The sequence below is a fragment of the Notolepis coatsorum genome (genome assembly GCF_963971535.1).
Source record: "Notolepis coatsorum genome assembly, chromosome: 14".
Taxonomy (NCBI): Eukaryota; Metazoa; Chordata; class Actinopteri; order Aulopiformes; family Paralepididae; genus Notolepis; species Notolepis coatsorum.
In genome coordinates, this window is record NC_140178.1 from 48,170,970 (window position 1) to 48,191,312 (window position 20,343).

At 44.8% G+C, this 20,343-nt stretch overlaps 1 protein-coding gene across 2 annotated transcripts in view; it reads left to right on the forward strand.

Moving 5' to 3' along the window:
* Positions 1 to 20,343, forward strand: part of LOC311240798 (ran GTPase-activating protein 1-like) — a 57,458-nt gene that overhangs the window by 20,451 nt on the left and 16,664 nt on the right. For both annotated transcript variants that reach the window (XM_084329384.1, XM_084329383.1), the window contains exons 6-10: positions 7,479 to 7,613; positions 8,907 to 9,065; positions 10,474 to 10,587; positions 11,899 to 11,998; positions 12,166 to 12,250. In XM_084329384.1, the coding sequence (XP_084185510.1) occupies positions 7,479 to 7,613; positions 8,907 to 9,065; positions 10,474 to 10,587; positions 11,899 to 11,998; positions 12,166 to 12,250 (593 nt within the window). The remainder of the gene's footprint in view (positions 1 to 7,478; positions 7,614 to 8,906; positions 9,066 to 10,473; positions 10,588 to 11,898; positions 11,999 to 12,165; positions 12,251 to 20,343) is intronic.

Below are 20,343 nucleotides of genomic sequence, written 5' to 3' on the forward strand. Positions count from 1 at the left end.
CACTCAGCAAAGTCACATCGACCTCTTGTCTTTTCATCCATGTAAGTACACTTGTGCGTTTGTGATGGATATTAAGCCCCCCTGAATTCCAGATCAAGATGTTTAGGTTAGCCATAGTTCAACCAGGTTGCAGTATGATTGAACGTGATTCCCCCGAAGTAGAGCACCACAATATATACACAACCCCACGCTAAGGTCCTGTTGGGCGAGAGTAGACGTACAATAGAGCGAGCAAAAAGAAATAAAAAAAACAAAAAAACCTGTCTCTCCCCCCCCCCCCCCCCCCGATGTCGATCAAACATCACTTGGCACTGTGACCGGGTCACAGCAACCAGGACCACATTATGTAACTTTACCATTCTAACCAGAATTGTATATTGTAACAAATTAGGAATATGGGGAATCCCCCGTTTCTCAACAGAGTATCAATCTATGTCTATATAGATTTCAGTGCATAGAACATTATGCATACGATAAAGGCACATGAAACATAGTTCGTCCGAACTGAACTTGATTAAAGCGATGTACTCTTAACACATGTCGAAATAACACCATTGTGGAAACAAACCCCGATCATTACCGTGCTGTCAACGTTGAGGCAGTGCAGCGTCGGCGGCAGCTGTTATGATAAGAAAGAGAGTTAAATGCACAACATTGTCCGCTGCGGTAAGATAGCCTCGACCTGCCACCCGCATATAGTTCTTTGCAAAGGGGAACAACCCCCTCGAATGGACGGATCATAAGCATATTCAGTCTGTTTGAGTGAAGATTGTGATCTTCATCCCGCCCGGTTAGAGCCGAATAAAGACAATAAACAAACGTAACAATCCTTGTGCCGTTTACTGGATAGTTCAAGTGTTGGATGATAAAAAGGGCAAGAGATAAATAATAATGAAAAAACTGATAAGAGTATAGGGCGTCTGAATTACATTAAATTAGTCCGTAATCATGTTCGTGATTGAAACAGTACCGTATAGAGAAGACGGGTATTACCGTCTTGAGGATTGAGGAAGCCGCAGTCGAACTTGTTTACCATAATGCTGGGCCGGCTAGCTAGCCGTTGTGCTAAGAGCACACGTGCAGTGGGGACGATAGCTTGGTTAGCTTGCATGCTAGCCGCCCACATGTGGAATCAGCTCCGCTACTATAGGGCCGCTAGCCTGGATAGCTAGCCTGTTAGCAGGCCACGCATGAAGCCCGCCTCAGGTACCCGCTCCAGCTCCTCATTGCCCGTCGCTCGGCGCATGCTCCACCGCGGCCTGTCCGCTCCCCCCGTCGGAGCGACCGCGCCGCTTCTTCGGATGTATTCCTCCACCTAGGATGGCCACTTGAAAAGCCGGTTGCACGATACCTCTCCCCGACCCGTCTTCACCTTTAGCGTTGCTGGGAATAGCAGATATACCTCCACCCCCACGCTCTCGTGCCAGATCCATAGCTCCTGCGAATGCTCTTCGACGTTTAGCTGTGTAATCGCTAAAGTCAGCGGCAAATCTCAATGTACGGCCATTCACAACCGGAGGTTTCTGTCTGGCCTCTCAGTATATGCTAGGGATGCCCCGATCACGTTTTTTGATACCGATCACCGATCGTCTTGAGCCATATCGGTCGATACTGATCCGATATCGATCGTTTTTGATTAAAAAATATAACAATTTTATATTTTATTTTTTATTTTTTTTATAAAATATATATATTATATAATCATACTTGTAGTTGTATTATCTGCAAGACATCGCCACCACGCAACAAGTCAAAATGCTCGCTATCTGCAAACAGCTCCACTGTCTGTGTGTACTCGAGTAGCCTCCAGCTACGGCCAGGATTCTCCGGAGCTGCAGCTGGACCCTATTGATCACATTCAACATGCCCTCAGCTCGAATCGAATCAGTGTTATAAGTAGGGATGGGTACCGAATTCGGTACTTTTGAGGTACCGAACCGAAACACGTCGGTACTACCGAGTATCGAATCAAGTGAGATATTTTTGTTTACTTTTTTCTTTTCATGTCAACGTTCACACGCACAATATATGCTTACCTAGGATTTGACTTGATTCAACAACAAAGCAGTCGGAGCAATGGCAAGCCGAAAACTGTCGAAATTGTAGTTATTTGAAGTTTGGATATTTTTTTCACGACTGAGGTAGGTAAATAAAAAATTTTGAGACTAAAGTACCAAAAAAGGTACCGTTGGGTACCGGTATCGATTCACAGGTATCGGTTTAAATGTGAAAGGTACCCATCCCTAGTTATAAGACATTGATATCAGGAGCTATCTGTAGCTACTGCTAGATAACGTTAAGACAACGCCTCAGTGAACTATTTAGTTTAACACTTTGAGTGCCGGGACACGTCTTTTCACGTCTTTGCTGGCCATGCTAAAGTTGCCGGGGGACGCTGTACAGCGTCCTTATATCAATATTTCAAAAATCTGCGATCGGATTCATAATGTCCCTCCGCTGGCCTGAGATCCACCAGCAGGACCCACTGAGCTCTCTGGCGGTTCAGGACGGAGCGCCATCTGGTGGCCGATCGGCGCAATCGCCAAACAGGATGTTGAATAGAGGTTGTCCTAGACGACCGTAGTACTTCCGGCGCTCGCTATAGGTCCCGCGACTCTGGCTCGTCACACTACACAGTGATCGATTGCCAATAACTCTATAAACAACATGATTTGGACGTATATACCATTATACAAGCTGGAGATGGACCGGGTAAATTTACATCCCATAATGATAAGATTTCAACTCGACGATGATCGCCCAACGGCGCGCGGAGACTGGGGTGAGTTTCAGCGTGTAACGTTACCCTCTTCGATACTAACTGCTATTATCAACATTTGACCCACATTAGATGATTGGTATAACGCTGCCCACGGAATTATAAACGCCCCCTAGCCCATCCGGTCAACATCAGATGACGTGTAGTAACTTCTAGAAGTACGTCTAGTTGGAATTTTTTATATCGCGCTGATTGCCATAAAACTGTATTGCATCATCAATATAATGCATTTGGGGCTATAGATCACGTTCTGGAGAAAGCTGCAGAAAGAGATGAAAACATACTTATACATTAGACCATACTTTACTATGAATATGTGAATGAAAAAGTTTAACGTTGCTACACAATGAACAATACATATAGGACTTTGAATGGGCCCTAATAATGGCAATGTAGCAATAGAATTTAAAAAGTTATAGCCATGCAAAGAAGGGGTACTTCTCCATAGACAAATAGAGCCTGCAACCTATGGTATATCATTAATTTAACCCAAGGCAACCAAAGTGTTAATGGGACGTTCGTTTTGAACAGTGAGCTAACGTGAGCTATCATGCACTACTAGACTTGCTGGAGCATTTGTTGATATCAGGAGCTATCAGTAGCTAGCCGGCTAGATACCATTAACAATGCCTCATGTAGTCACTGGGTCATTTAGTTTAAACAGTAACGTTAGGTAGCCAATGGCTCGGTAGGTAGCCAACGTTAGCTCACGTCGCATGCACTACTAGAGCAGACTGTTGCCGGAGGCAGCCTCTTGTTTACATGGGTGCGGGAGGTGCTGGAGGAGAAGGAGGAGCCGTACACTGCAAGCAGCTCTGTGGAGAGAAGAGCGAGTGAGAACTCCGCAGAGAATTGGATCATGTTTTCCGTGTCATCGATCGGTTTTGACGATCGGCGAAAATAAAGCATTATCACCGATCGCATATATATACTGATTATCAGCCGATAACGATCGGTGGCCGATCGATCGGGGCATCCCTAGTATATGCTGTCTCGTCTGGAATCTCAGGCAGCAGAAAATGAATGTGCGAGGGTTTGCATGTCCGCCCTTCAACTGGGTAGTGGGTCTAAAGATCCTATGCGCTCTTTCGATCTCAGGGCGAGGTATCTTTGGGAACCATTTTGGGACCATTTCCTCGAGGTACCTTATCGGCTCGTCATCCTCCGTTTCATCAGGCAGACCATATATTCTCACATTACATCTCCTACCACGGTCCTCCAGATCTGCCGCCTTCATCTCACAATCACGTAGCCTGTCCAAGTTTAATATTCCCGCGACGTTGGTCTCGGCCACCTCCACGACCGCGGACATATCTCCCTCCGCCATGGTTAATCGAGTGTCTATCGCAGCCACCTCCTCCTGCAATGCATCCACCCTGCCAGCTAGCTTAGCCAAGATAGCGTCCGTTTCCTCTCGGAATATCGTCCTGATGAGATCCTTATCCACGTCGTTTAGGGTTCCCAACTTGCTCTGCGTATGTTTAGTCATAATTCTAACTTCTGGAAAATCAAATGGTATAAAAAATAATTTGTTGTATATAATAAATTGTAATGAACCAAAGGAGAATATCAATTTTTTTTTTTTTTTTTTTTTATCTTTGACGGTGAATAACACCATGCTAAAAATTACCTAATTGCTAAAATTAAATTGATTCTTGAGATCATGTGTACAAAAGATCTAAGCAAATTAATAAAGGGAACATGATTAAACTGAAGGTTTTGTAGATGCAGTACTGAATTCTGCCATCCACATGCAACACATGCAATTTGAAATATTATTATAGAATAGAAGAGCAGGCATACCAGGGCGGCTAGGTGGTGTAGTGGGCAAGGCGCTCGCCACCAATGCAGGATACGCTGGGTTCGAGCCCAGCTCTCCGCATTGCTATCAGCTTGGCTGGTCGTTCATACTAACACAATTGGCAGTGTTAGGGGTGGGAAAACTGATGGGTGGGGATCGGACGTTGTGTACAGCGACTCCTACAGGTCGGTTGGTGCGTCTGCGCAGCAGAATCAGGAAGCAACGGGGGCGGCGTGTCCCTCCCACGCAGACCCTCGCCGCTGAGAGATCGCGCTGTGCAGGTGAAAAGATGCGACGGCTGCCTCCTGATGCAAGGCTTCGTCCACATTGCAGCCGGCCTGTGGGAGGCATGGCCTAACAGCTTTCGAGACAGGGGAGGGTAGAATTGGATAATGCGAAATTGGGATGGGAGAAAAATAGAAAAATGTGAGAAAAAGTAGATAAAAGAAAATAATAGCAGGCATATAAATTACCTTATTATAGCCAACTCGCACATCTATGGTTCGGGCCAAATCTCCTCTTTCAAATGCCAGAGTTCAATTTGGATTTAGTATCCAAGGCAAAGAGGATGATAGACTCTTTTGAAATGTGGACGCTGAGGAAGATGCTGAAGATGGAAGGATAAGATCAAGAATGAGGAGGTACTGAGAAGAGTGGGTATATGCAAGGAGGACAGCTGCTGGAGAGGTTGAAAAAGAGAAAGATGGACTTGTGCGGGCACGTTCTAAGAGGATCCAGCAGGGAGATGTTCAAGAAGGTGGTGATGGGGAAGGTGGATTGAAAGAGAGGAAGTGGAAGACCAAGAAGAGGCTGGGTAGATGACGTCTGTGATTGGAGCGGAGTGAGAGGCGGAGTCACGGAGTTGGAGAGAAGAAGTGGGGACAGAATGGGTTGGAGAGTGGCATAGGCAACCTTCGGAACGAAGAAGCCACCTGATGATGATAATCTCCAGGCGTGCAGCAACTAGAACCGTGAAAGAAATCTTCTGTAAATACAGTCGGTTTATTCTTTTTGAGACAGGTCCGCCATTTTGCATCGGATTGCAACGCGGATTGTTGCTAAACGCAGGGTTCGTACGGGTGCTGGAAATCCTTGAAAATGCTTGTATTTCAATGTGGTGTTTTCAAGGTTTGAAAAGTGCTTGCATTGTGTATAAAGTGCTGGAAAGGTATTGAAATTGTAATTGCACTGTATATACTTTCATAATAAATCGCTATCTGACTGAATAATTAGGTTTTTAGATAAAGAAATAGAATTTCGGAGATCGCCTTTCACGCAAAATGAAGAGGAGTCCTCTCTCGAGCCTCGCCACTCGCATGCCCGCCCCGCCAACGGCACCCCCCGACCCTTCCTGAAAAGCTTGCTTTAATCCCAGTAACGTTAGCGAGCTAACGTGAGCAAGCTTCTTATTTAATTTTTGAAGACGTTAGCAAGCTAGTGAGCTAGCGTTGCCACAGGCGGCTATGTTTATTGTTCATGTTGACACCGTATATTAAGGTGAGTTAATAAATTCACTGCTCCGCTCTGATAAACTGACTCTTCGGTCAGAGAGTCCAGTCTGCACAACTTGAGTGCGCTCGCTCTGACACACTGAAAGCCAATTTACCTTCAAACTAGTTTCGTTTAGCTAACGCCATTATGCATCGGAGCTGTGGTTTCGCTGTGATCAACATGGCTAACAAGCAAATCAATTCTTTCTATTTTAAGGAATGTTCTGTAGGATATGTCGGCAACATAAGAAGCCAGGCAGCTACTAGGGGTAGCTGTTTGTGTGAAATAACAAGAGAGGAGACTAGAACGTGCGTCAACTAACTGTGTATCTGTATTGCAACCAATAACATGGGCATCGTATAGCTTACATCCTGGTCCCTGCTGGGACATACCAACTGAACACACCACTGTGGGGGGGTTATATAAAAATCCTAGGTTGATTTGATTTTGTATACATTTTAAGGCTCAATGAGCTGATTGACTGCCTACCTCAAAGACTGTTCTCTTATTTTGCACATTTCAGTAAATATTTGATTGAAATTGAAGTTTTATCTGGTGATTATTTGAGTGATTGTTTCCTATCGGCTCAGCCAGGTTATATAGGATGCCAAGTCTACATCATTTTGGTTGTTTATAGCACAATAACATCTGATTTAATGTGATGGAAGAAGTAAAATTATCATTTTGAGTAAATATTTAATTTACCACAGCCGCATAAGATGCTGGAAAAGCTTGAAAATGCACCTTGAAAAAGCTTGAAAAGTGCTTGAATTTTGCTTTGGAAAAGGTGTAAGAACCCTGTAAACGTTCACAGAAGGTAGACACACTAACTGCACTCCAATCTCTGGCAATAACTTTCAGTTTTGTCATGGATAATCCAGAGAAATAAGAGAAATAAAAGAAAATCATACAGTAAGTAATTTGCTTGCAGGAAGCTGGAATCGGCTGGTAAATGTAGTTTTTTTGCTCATTAAGAACTCTGGATGCCCTCTCCTCATATGACTACAACACTTTTAGCAATGTGAATAAATTTTTTTGGATATTAGCTAAATAATAAAGACATTCCATAAACTAAAATCTCACTAATAACGCACATTTTTACCCTATTGGGTAAAATGAGTGTTCCATTCCATAGGGCCCTATATGAGGAACAGCATGGATTGTGATGAAAACAAACTATCCTTTTAATGTACCTATCTAACCCCCCCTGTCTTTTCTTGATCCTCCAATCACAACTGTTGCAACAAAGAAAAGCGGGGTTTGAGATTTCAGTCAATTTCACGCCCTACTGAATTGTCTTACCATACAAATGTTTGGCACGTCATTAAACATTGTAGCGTTTGCTTGTTGAGGTAAACGTTGTCATAACCGCTGAACACATCTCTCTGTGTGTTTGTGTGTTCTCAGATCCTGGCGGCCGCTTTGACAGAGTGCCATAAACAGTCCAGCGCTCTGGGCGCGCCCCTCAGACTGAAAGTGTTCATTGCAGGCAGGAACCGTCTGGAGAACGACGGAGCCACGGCCCTCGCTCAGGCTTTCCAGGTACAGTCAAACATAGAGCTGTTTATTTTATAGTTGTTTATTAGGAACTCGTTAGCTGGGGCACCCAAGTGGCGAACCATGTAACGCGCTGCGTCGCGGCACGGCCGACCCGGGTTAATTTCCCTGACCCGCCGTACTTTGCCGAATGTCTTCCCCTGCTCTGTCTCCCATTTCTTCCTCTCCCTCCCTCTCTATCGGACTGCCCGGTAGTAAAAATGCTAGGGATGCACAGAAAATTATCGGCCGAAAATGGTTAAAAAGGCTCTTTCGGCTTTCGGCCGAAAGGGTTTTAGCACCAAAAATATATCACCGAATGTCAAAGAACAGGGTTACGTAACGTTCGTAACCTAAAGTGTTGTTGTGATGACGTAATCAAAACGTGCAACGTGTAACGTGAGCAGCTTAGCAGCTCTTCCTGCGTTCTGCAGCCTGTGATAACTAACTCCTCTTGGGAGTCGCGCTGTTTCTATGTAAACTCCGGGAGCAACGCATCCAATAAATGCGTCTTTAACATGCTTTATATCCTCGCCATTACTATCCCTGTCGCGGTTAAAACCTTTTGAACTAACGTTATCGTTAAGCTAGCTAACGATGCTTCCATTCCTCTTTGACCCGTCTCTCGTAAGCTACGTCATCCCCCGCTAAGAGTCATGGGAGATGTAGTAAATACAACAGTCCTGTGTGTGTGTCTTTATGCAGATCGTTATGCAGTTTTAAAGCACCTTGGCTTTGTTCTGAATGCACTTTGTTGTACCGGTAGTTATCCTACAGAGAAAAGAAAATGCGCTTGACTTTAATGCACATTTTGTTGTATGCAAAGAGAAAATGTTTAAATTGTACAATCTTTCAGCAGTCAGTCTGGAATTAATGTACCGGTATGCATTCAAAAGTGCTGAATAAATGTTTTATGGGCCCATAATAGTGATTATTAATATTAGTTAAGTTAAGTTTTGCCATAATCATGTCTTTTGCCATAATCAGGTAGCAAAAAAAAAAAAAAAAAAAATACATTGTATATATTTATATTAATGTTCAGATCATTTGCACTCATGCTTCACATCTAGAACACTGTTTTCCTTGGGTTCCTCAAGGTAGCATGAATTTGTGTTTAGTAGCTAAACTAAATTGATAGTGCTCAAACTATACTCTTACAGGCTTTATTCTTACTGGCCTTGGAGTCTGTTTTGGTGGTCAATCATACCTCTCATCAAATTAAATAAATACATGCTATGTGATGTCACTGATAATAGTTACTGTGATCTGTATGTAATGTGACCACGTCTGTGTTCCCAGTTGATGGGCAGCCTGGAGGAGGTTCACATGCCCCAGAATGGCATCAACCACGCCGGTGTGACAGCCCTGGCCACGGCCATGCAGCACAACCCAGACCTCCGTGTCCTCAACCTGAACGACAACACCTTCACCAAGAAGGGAGCTATCGCCATGGCTCAGGTACTGGAAGCACTGGGAAACAAGTGTTGGTTTTATTTTTGGTATTATCCCACGCCCGGGAAAGCTGAAGTGCCGCCACGCTGATGCAAGTGGAGTGTTTTTCTATGTCAAAGTCGTCAGACGCTTGACTACAGTCTGCTGCCATTTCTGAAGGAGTCGGCGTAACGTTACCAGAGACCGTGTCCATCTGCTGTACAAACTGATTACTTCTACAGCAGGATCTGTAGAAGTACAGTAAATCTTCTACAGTAACTGATGTCGTGATACATTTTTCTGCCCCACAATACGTAGCCACATCTTTGTATGACGATATGTTGAATTTCCATATATTGTCCTATCCCTAGATTTATTGATGAATGTTCCAATTAGGGATGCACTGATCCGACGTTGCTTGCTTTTGATTTCTGGCATGTTAGACATTAGGGGTGTGGACATTTCTCGATTCTAAGATGCATCGCGATGCGGATGTGGATGGCATCGATGCAGTGACAGAACATAATCGATTATTAAAATTTTATTTTTTATTTATTTTCTTTTTACTCTCTTGCTAGCTTTTATGTTCTTTTACAATGTAGCGCTTTGAGATTTGCTCCACAACTATAAAGCGCCCTACAAATCAAATATATTATTGTTATTGTTGTATTATTAAAGCTAGTGCTCTGGTCATGCATCCACTCAACTCATAGAAAATACAGCATCAGGCTATTCTAAAAGTATTGATACTGATACTAATAAAAAAGAGTATTGAACCATTTTTAACAGCTGGGTATCGAGATACCTTTCTAGTATCTGTATCATGCAACACTAGTAAATACATTTATTTTGACATTCTGATTTAAGAACTTTCTAAATAAAAGTTAATTGATCTGACTGCTTGTATTAATTGATGAAAAAGTAGCCATGTGCAGTAATATAGATTATAAAATTGAGGATGTAATATATTATTGAGATGCATCGTAGAATCTAATCGAATCGTGGACAGCTGAATTGTGAGGCCAGTGAAGATTCACAGCTCTATTAGACATGTTTCTTGGTATCAGATGTTAGTATTGGGTAAATTCTCAGATAACAATATTCTAATTTTGCCGAGTATCGGACCGATACCTGGTATTGGTGCATCCCTAGTTCCAATGTAATTAATGACAAATTGTTTATACAGATTATTGACCTATTCACCTATCTCAAGCCCTGCCCTATTTTTTGTTCCTCCAATCACAACTGTTTCTTCCCATCAAGAAAAGAGGGTGGAGCTTGAGATAGGTCAATTCTTCTTTTGCTCTTCTTTTGCTGAGAAGTGTAGCAGCCTTGTTGATGGATAGGCTACTATGACTTTGTAATTTGTTGGCTTGTCCGTCAATCATAATCACAGTAAAGCTGTTGTTAACTAACTAATCTGTGTCCTTCACAGGCCCTGAAACATTTACGAAATGTCCAAGTTATAAACTTTGGGGACTGCCTGGTGCGATCCAAAGGAGCCATTGCCATGGCAGAGACTGTATCAGAAGGACTACATCTTCTCAAAGTAAAGAGCATGCACACTTTGCTTTTCTTTTCGTGGTGGGAGTGATTTTCTTTCCTGTTTATTTTAAATGTAATTTCCTTTTTAATCAAAATCAGAAACACTAAATTAGTCAAATACAAAGACTATTTATGTTACATTTGACTTGGTAACAGGGGTGCAGAGACATTCAACAACTTGCATGTTTCACAGTACGACAGACACACAGTATAATGACAACAGGATGACCACACACAGTATGACAACAGGAGGACAGACACACAGTATAATGACAACAGAATGATGGACACACAGTATAATGACAACAGGAGGACAGACACACAGTATGACAACAGGAGGACAGACACACAGTATAATGACAACAGGATGACAGACACACAGTATAATGACAACAGGAGGACAGACATGCAGTATAATGACAACAGAATGATGGACACCCAGTATAATGACAACAGGAGGACAGACACACAGTATAATGACAACAGAATGATGGACACACAGTATAATGACAACAGAATGATGGACACACAGTATAATGACAACAGGATGACAGACACACAGTTTAATGACAACAGAATGATGGACACACAGTATAATGACAACAGAATGATGGACACACAGTATAATGACAACAGGAGGACAGACACATGATATACTAACAACAGGAGGACAGACACACAGTATAATGACAACAGGAGGACAGACACACAGTATAATGACAACAGGAGGACAGACACACAGTATAATGACAACAGGAGGACAGACACACAGTATAATGACAACAGGAGGACAGACACACAGTATAATGACAACAGGAGGACAGACACATGATATACTAACAACAGAATGATGGACACACAGTATGACAACAGGAGGACAGACACACAGTATAATGACAACAGGAGGACAGACACACAGTATAATGACAACAGAATGATGGACACACAGTATAATGACAACAGGAGCACAGACGCACAGTATGACAACAGGAGGACAGACACACAGTATAATGACAACAGAATGATGGACACACAGTATAATGACAACAGAATGATGGACACACAGTATAATGACAACAGAATGATGGACACACAGTATAATGACAACAGAATGATGGATACACAGTATAATGACAACAGGAGCACAGACACACAGTATGACAACAGGAGGACAGACACACAGTATAATGACAACAGGAGGACAGACACATGATATACTAACAACAGGACGACGGACACAATGCATATGACTATAAGTTAATTTATTACTTTCCTTTGTTTTAATAATATTTGTTCTTCATTTTTCTTTGTCCAGGAGCTGAATCTGTCCTTTGGGGAGATCACAGAGGATGCAGCTCTGATTGTGGCGAAGGCTGTACAAGGCAAAGACCAGCTGCAGAAGCTCGACCTAAATGGTATTATTTCTTACAACATGAACATTCTAAATGCGCCCATGTGTATTTCCTGTTGCAGTGTTTGCTAATACAATAACTAACAGGAAATAGACTTGGGCCCAAGCTGTTCCCTAGCAACAGAATTGTATTGAAAAGGTCTATGCTCCTTTGTGTTTCCATGTTCCCAGGTAACTCTCTAGGAGAGGAGGGATGTGAAGCACTGAGAGAAGTAATGAACAGTGCGAACATGGGAGACGTGCTAGGATCACTCAGGTAATGACTACATCAGCCTCTGGTTGATGGTCACAATTCTATTGTTGGTGTGTCCAAACATATCAAGAGTAGTATTTTGTCTTATTGAGTCCAGTGGTCTGTATACATGAAGGTCCTTGAGTCCAGGGGCCTGTATACATAAAGGTTCTTGAGCCCAGGGGACCTTCAGAAGCCATGACGGTTCTGAGAGGAGTACTGATCTAGAATTAGTGGTCAGGTCACATGTTAAACTCAAATCAGCACTTTTATTTGTTAAACTCAAATCAGCACTACTCCAAACCATATTTTAACCAATAAATCTGCATGTCGGCAGCCAGTCAGTGGGAGTGATTCTCTGCTTGTGACAGCTTGTGCTTCCCGGGCCCTATTAAACATCTTCCACTGTAAAGATACGTCTGGCTGGACTTCCGCTTAGCGAGGAACCGGTAGACAGCTGCAGGGAAGAGCTCCCGGTCAAAGAAATTCAAAAAAAGAAAATAAAAGTTTCTAAAAACACGCTAAAAAGTGACAACTCAAAGACGGAGAACGATGACGAGACCCAGAGCACAAAACATGAGGATAAACGAGAGAAGAACGACTCCAGACAAGGAAAATACACAGAAGGAAAAGATACAACACAAGGAGATGACACAACAGGTACAACAAGCTAACGTAACGTTAGATAACAGTGTGGACCAACCCGGCTGGGTGGCGAAGCTACAAGCTAACATGAAAGCTAAGATGCAGATCGGACTAGATGCAATAAAGAACACTATCGATAAACATATGAGAAGGTTGGAAGAACGAATAGACGGACTCTGAGAAATATTAAAGCGGGGGCTGGAGGATTTCAGAAAGGCAGACCAACCAGACTGGGGGCGAGGCAACCAACTAACATACAAGCTAACACGCAGACCGGACTAGATGCAATGCCGAACATTCTGAGGAGCATGGAGGCTAATTCAAAAGAATTAAAGCGTACGGGCCCAAAAGAAAGACATAGGGACGTTGGAAGCGCCCAGACCAACCAGGATTCAAGCATTGAGGTCACCCAGAACAACCAGGATTCAAGCACTGAGGCCACCCACACCAACCAGGATTCAAGCACCGAGATCACCCAGACCAGCCAGGATTCGAGCACTGAGGCCACCCAGACCAACCAGGATTCAAGCACTGAGGTCACACACACCAACCAGGATTCAAGCACTGAGGCCACCCACACCAACCAGGATTCAAGCACCAAGATCACCCAGACCAGCCAGGATTCAAGCACTGAGGCCACCCAGACCAACCAGGATTCAAGCACCGAGATCACCCAGACCAGCCAGGATTCAAGCACTGAGGTTGACCAGACCAACCAGGATTCAGGCACTGAGGTCACACACACCAACCAGGATTTAAACATAGAGGTCACCCACACCAACCAAGATTCAAGCACTGAGGTCACCCACACCAACCAGGATTCAAGCACGGAGGTCTCCCACCCCAACCAGGATTCAAGCACTGAGGTCACACACACCAACCAGGATTCAAGCACGGAGGTCTCCCACCCCAACCAGGATTCAAGCACTGAGGTCACACACACCAACCAGGATTCAAACACTGAGGTCACCCACACCAACCAGGATTCAAGCACTGAAGTCAAGATGGGAGAGGAGGAGAAGGAGACGAGAGGAGGTGAAAGTGAAATACATACAACGAATACATATTAATTGAAAATAATTGGATGTTTGGATTCGGGACACATATTATAAATAACAATTAACACTTTAACTGCCAGAAGACGAGTTTAGGCGTCCTTCCCCGCCATGCTCAAGTTGCCGAAGACGCCGTAACTCGTCTTTGATATCAATATTTCAAAAATCTGTGATCGGATTCATATTTCCCATCCGCTGGCCTGAGACCCACCAAAAAGCCCCACTGAACCCTCTAGCGGTTCAAGAGCGCCATCTGGTGGCCGATCGGCGCAATCGCCAAACAGGAAGTAACTTGGACGATGTGCTGTTCACCCATATTACTTCCGGGCACTCGGTATAGGTTCCGGCACTCTAGCTCGTCACAATACATAGCGATCCGTTGCCAATAACTCGATAAACAACATGATTTGGACGTATATACTATTATACAAGCTGGAAATGGACCGGATATTTTTACATCCCATAATGGAAAACTGTCTACCCCACGCTGATCGCCCAACGGCCCGCAGAGACTGGGGTGAGTTTTAGCGTGTAATATTTCCGTGTTCGACACTAACCGCTATGATGAACATTTGACCCACATTAGATGAATGGTATAACGCTGCCCACGGAATTATAATCGCCCCCTCGCCCATCCGGTCAACATCAGATGACGTGTAGTAACTTCCAGAAGTCCGTCCAGTTGGATTTTTTTATATCACGCCGATTGCTATCAAGTTTCAAGTTCAAGTTTCTTTAATAGTTGTCATACAGAAGTACAGAATACTTTCATACAAAATGCTTCTTACTGTTACGCTCCAGAGACTGTGCTAGACAAGATAGTATCAAATAACATAGTATAGCATGTAAATTAGAAGTAGAAAATGAGGTCACAGTGTTCAGTATAGACATGTACAATGTTCGATGCAGAATAGACGTAACTGAGTTACCATATAATATACAATACTATGCAGTGTACTAATGTACAATACTATATAGTGCAAAGCAGAAATGGGATGAGGTACAATTTAGGTACAATTTACAGTAAGGTGTACGAGTTGTAGTGCAATCCTTCATCAATAAATATAAAGTGGGGGGGGCAGGTGGCGCACGGAGATTACGTTCGTCACCAACACCGGGAGACACTAGGATTCGCCTGTTCGAATCCAGCTCCCGGCGTTGCTATCAGCTTGGCTGTCCTCTCACGCTGATACAATTGGCTGTATCAGGGGGTGGGAAGCTGAAGGGTGGGTCCTGGGCGTTGTGGACAGCGACCCCTACAGTTCGGTCGGGGCGCCTGCTCAGCGAGGGTTGGATCTGAGGAGAGATAGTGTGGCCTCCCACACGCTACACTCTCCCCGGTGAGAACCTGCGCGGCCAGGTTGGCCTGCCCCAGGCTGCACATGCGTCGGAGGAAAGCATGTGACAGTCTCCGGTCTCCCGGACCAACAGTAGGGGAAAGTATGCAACAACCAGGAAGGGTGGGATGGGAGAAAAATCGGGAAAAAGGAGGGGAAGAAAGATAATAAAAAAAATAAAGTGTGGGGAGTGGGTGCTACAGTGTGTTTGTTTAAAGTGAGTGTGTGCTATGAAGTGTGTGGAGTGGGTGCTACAGTGTGTTTGTTTAAAGTGAGTGTGTGCGTGTGGATGTGTGTGCTATGTGCGTTTGATGGTTGTTGTTGTGTAGTGTTCATTGTTCGTTTAGCAGCCTGATGGCCTGGGGATAGAAGCTTCTTCTGAGTCTTTCTGTGCTCGCCTTGAGACTCCGGTATCGCTTGCCTGACCGCAGCAGTTCAAAGAGGCAGTTGTTCGGGTGACTGGAGTCTTTAATGATTCTCTTAGCCTTGCCCCTGCACCGCTTGTTGTAAATGTTCTGGAGGGTGGGGAGCCCCCCTCCAATTGTGCGTTCGGCTGAACGTGTCACTCTTTGTAGTCTGCTTCGGTCTTGTGCACTGCTATTCCCAAACCAGGAGGTGATGTTGCCAGTCAGGATGCTCTCTATTGTACATGAGTAGAAGTTCTTAAGGATCTTCTGACTGACTTGGAACTTCCTTAGGCGCCTGAGGAAGTAGAGGCGTTGTCGTGCCTTCTTCACAACACTGTCAATGTGTGTGGTCCATGTCAAGTCCTCGGATATGTAGGCTCCGAGGTACTTAAAGCTGTTGACTCTCTCAACCGGTGCCCCGTCGATGCTGAGGGGGCTGTAGTCCTTGACCCCCGACCTCCTGAAGTCTACAATCATCTCCTTTGTTTTGCTGACGTTCAGGGAGAGGCTGTTTTCCTGGCACCATCCCGCCAGGACCTTGACCTCTTCCAGGTAGGCCCTCTCGTCGTTGGCAGAGATCAGGCCCACCACCACTGTGTCGTCAGCAAATTTGATGATTGTGTTGACAGTCGTGTGTGTACAGGGAGTAGTGTTGTCACGATACTGGAATTTTGCCTTCGATACGATACCTTGAAAAGTATCGATACTTTCGATACTTTCAATACCAAAAAAAAGAAATTATAATATTTTTTTTTTATTATAATTTTTTTTTTTTTTTTTTTTACAAATTTTGCTTTTGTTGCTGGTTGATTCTCCTCAGCTTCTCTCTGGTACTATACGAGAAGATAAATACACTTTTAAAACCCTTTGTTTATCTTTAGATCAGAGAGAGAAAGAGAGAGTGGCTGCTGGAGATTTTAGGTCTACTAAGCGCACCTTTCTAGTTATGACCCGAAAACAAGGGTACTAGAGAGAGAGAGAGAGAGAGAGAGAGAGAGAGAGAGAGAGAGATTTCTCCGGAGCTATGCTCGGAGCATTTATTAACGTTACATTTTCAACAACATTGCTGCTAATTGGACACTTCATGGAGGCGGGGTAATGTTGTGTCGAGTTCATGCGTGTACTGGTGTAGGATGGGCTCCGGCTCCGCTCGACCGAACGTTGGAAACGGGGTAGTTGTGTCGAGTTCATGCGTGTACTAGTGTAGGATGGGCTCCGGCTCCGCTCGACCGAACGTTGGAAACGGGGTAGTTGTGTCGAGTTCATGCGTGTACTGGTGTAGTGGGCTCGGCTTGACGTTACTCCGTTTCCATGAAGTAATAGGTGGCCAGCTAGCTAGCATTAAGCTAACGGAGGAACGACCGCTAAGGTTAGCTAATAATAGCGTTGTTTACAAACTGAAGACAGGGCTGCGCTGCCCGGCTGTGAGGGGGAGGAGGCTGCAGCAGCTTGTGTCTGTTGCTCTGAGCGAGGAGGAGGAGGAGGCGGAAGGGCAAGGCTCTGGCAGCGCGTCTGTGTCAACAACTTGCGGGAGCAAGCCAGCTGGTACCGATACTGCAGAAAGTATCGGTACTTCGGGAAATGAGTATTGAAGCCGTTTTAAATATTCAGTATAGAGGAGGGGACTCAGAACACAGCCCTGGGGGGCCCCTATGTTGAGGAGGTGCAGTTGCCCGCTCTCACCACCTGGGGTCTGCCCGTCAGAAAGTCCAAGACCCACTGGCAGAGGTCATAGTTCAAGCCCAGGTCCCTGAGCTTGGCTATGAGTATGGAGGGGACTATGGTATTGAATGCCGAGCTGTAGTCGATGAATAGCATTCTCACATAGTTCCCCTTCCTCTTGTCCAGGTGTGATGCTGCTGTGTGCAACACATGGGCTATGGCGTCCTCCGTGGACCTGTTGGGGCGGTATGCAAATTGCAGGGGGTCCATGTTGATGGGGAGGGAGGAGCAGATGTAGCCCTTTACTAGCTTCTCAAAGCACTTCATGGCTATGGAGGTGAGAGCTACAGGGCGGTAGTCGTTGAGGCAAGCAGGCTTGGATTTTTTGGGTACAGGGATAATAGTGGACTTCTTCAGGCAGGTGGGGATGACAGCCTGTTCTAAGGACAGGTTAAATATGTCAGTGAATACCGGGGCCAGTTGGTCGGCACAGACTTTTAGGACGCGGCCGGGGATGCCGTCCGGTCCTGCTGCCTTCCTGATATTCACTTTTTTAAAGGTCCGCCTCACCTCATGCTCTGTTACCCTGAACCCTGAGTCTCCATCAGCAGCAGACCCCCCCCCCCCCCCCCCCCCCCATTGCCGTGGCTTGTGGGCTGGTGTTGTTATTACCAGCGTCAAACCTTGCATAGAAGGTATTGAGGTCATTTGCTAAGGAGATGTCACTGTTCAGTTTGAGGGAGGTGCCTTTGTAGTCTGTCATCGTTTTGAGCCCCTGCCACATAGCTCTGGAGTTCAAACTGGAGTTAAATTTTATCCCTGTAGCGGTTTGGCCTCTGTCACTGTCCTCCTTACGTTGTATCGCGCCACCTTGTGGTCATTCATGTTGCCTGCCACTAGGCCGTCGTTGTATGCTTTGGTGCGCGCTTTCAGAGCTTCACGGACGGATTTGTCTACCCAGGGTTTTTGATTTGGGTAAACTCTAATTGTGGTAGTGGGGATTGTTTCTTCCACCAAAGTACGAACATAGTCCAGCACTGTCCGTGTAGACATTAATGTTATCTGTGTCGCGGAACACGCTCCAGTCTGTGCACTCAAACGCAGCCTGGAGCGTCTCCTCTGACGTCAAATCCCATTTCTGCACCTCTCGCGAGACTACAGGAGTGCTCTTGATTCTCTGTTTGTACTTTGGTGAAAGGAAAATGGCCGCGTGATCAGACTTACCAAAGCCACTAGCAGAATGAGCCTTGTAGCCACCCTTGAATTGCGTGTAACAGTGATCTAGGATGTTACCGCCTCTGGTGTTACAAGTCACATGCTGATAGAAGTCAGGCAAAACCTTTCTCAGATTGGCGCTATTGAAATCACCCACTACTACAATGGCGGCGTTAACGTTTGCCGCTTGGATTCTATTTACCTCATCGTGGAGTCTGGAGAGCGCGACACTATTGCTGGCTTGCGGTGGAATATACACTCCGACCAGGACGATCGCCGTTAACTCCCTCGGGAGGAAGAAAGGACGACACTTGATGGTTATATATTCCAGGTCTGGGCAGCAGTGGTTCGATAATTCCTTCACGTTGGCTGGATCGCTCCAATTGTTGTTAAACATGAAGGCGATACCTCCTCCACGCTGTTTGCCGGACTCTGCTGATCTATCCTTGCGGTGGATGAAGAAGTGATCGGCCGGTTGGATGGCGTGATCTGGGGTTCCTGGCGACAGCCACGTTTCAATGAAGCAGAGAACATTGCAGTCTCTAACGTCTCTCTGGAATTGAATCCTTGCTCGGATGTCGTCCAGTTTATTGTCAATTGATTGTACATTGGCTAGCAATATACTGTACTTGTATCATCATAAACTGTATTTGATCATCAATATAATGCATTTGGGGCTATAAATCACGTTCTGGAGAAAGCTGCAGAAAGAGATGAAAACATACTTATACTTTAGATCATATTTTAGTATGAATATGTGAATGAAAAAGTTTAACGTTCATACACCCTGAACAATACATATAGGACATTGAATGGGCCCTAATAATGGCAATTTAGCAATAGAATTAAAAAAGTTATAGCCCTGCAAAGAAGGGGAACTTCTCCATAGACAAATAGAGCTGGCAACCTATGGTATATCATGAATTTAGCCTTAGGCAATCAAAGTGTTAAACTAAGTGGAACCAGATAATTTAAATATATACAAATAAGAAAAAAACAATTCAAGTTCTGATTTGGAATACATACAACGTATATACATATTATTAGAAGATAAGTGAAACCGTGCGGTTAGGTGGCGTAGCGGAGATTGCGTTCATCACCAACCTCGAAGCTGTGAGCTGGATTCGCCTGTTCGAATCCAGCTCACAGCTCCGGGGTTGTCACCAGCTTGGCTGGCCGTTCACACTAATACAATTGGCTGTATTAGAGGGTGGGAGAAGCTGGCGGGGTGGGTCCGGGTCGTTGTAAACAGCGACTCCTACAGTTCGGTCGGGGCGCCTGCTAAGCGCGGATAGGACCTGAGTGGGATAGTGTGATCCTTCCACACGCTACGCCCTCTCAGGGCGGATCCGCGCTGCCAGGTGAAAAGAAGCGGTTGATTGGCTGGACGTGTGTCGGAGGAAGCACGTGATAGCCTCCACTCTCCCAGATGATCTGACTGTGGGGGGTAAGTGTGCAGCGACCAGGAAGGGATTGGGAATTGGCATACGATTAACATTGGGATGGGAGAAAATCGGAGGAAAATGGAGGGGGAAAAAGATTAAAAAAAAAAAGAAAAAAGATAAGTGAAACCAGATAATTTAAATATATATAATTGAGAAAAAAAACAATTCAAGTTCTGATTTGGAATACATACAATATATAAATAAATTAAAATTTAATTATTATTATCCACTTTTTCTCCTATTTTTCTTCTATTTTCCTCCCATCCCAATTTAGTCGTTATGCCAATTCCCCCCTCCCCTTCCTGGTCATTGCGCGCATTTGCCCCCTATTTGCCGGTCCAGGGAGCCCTG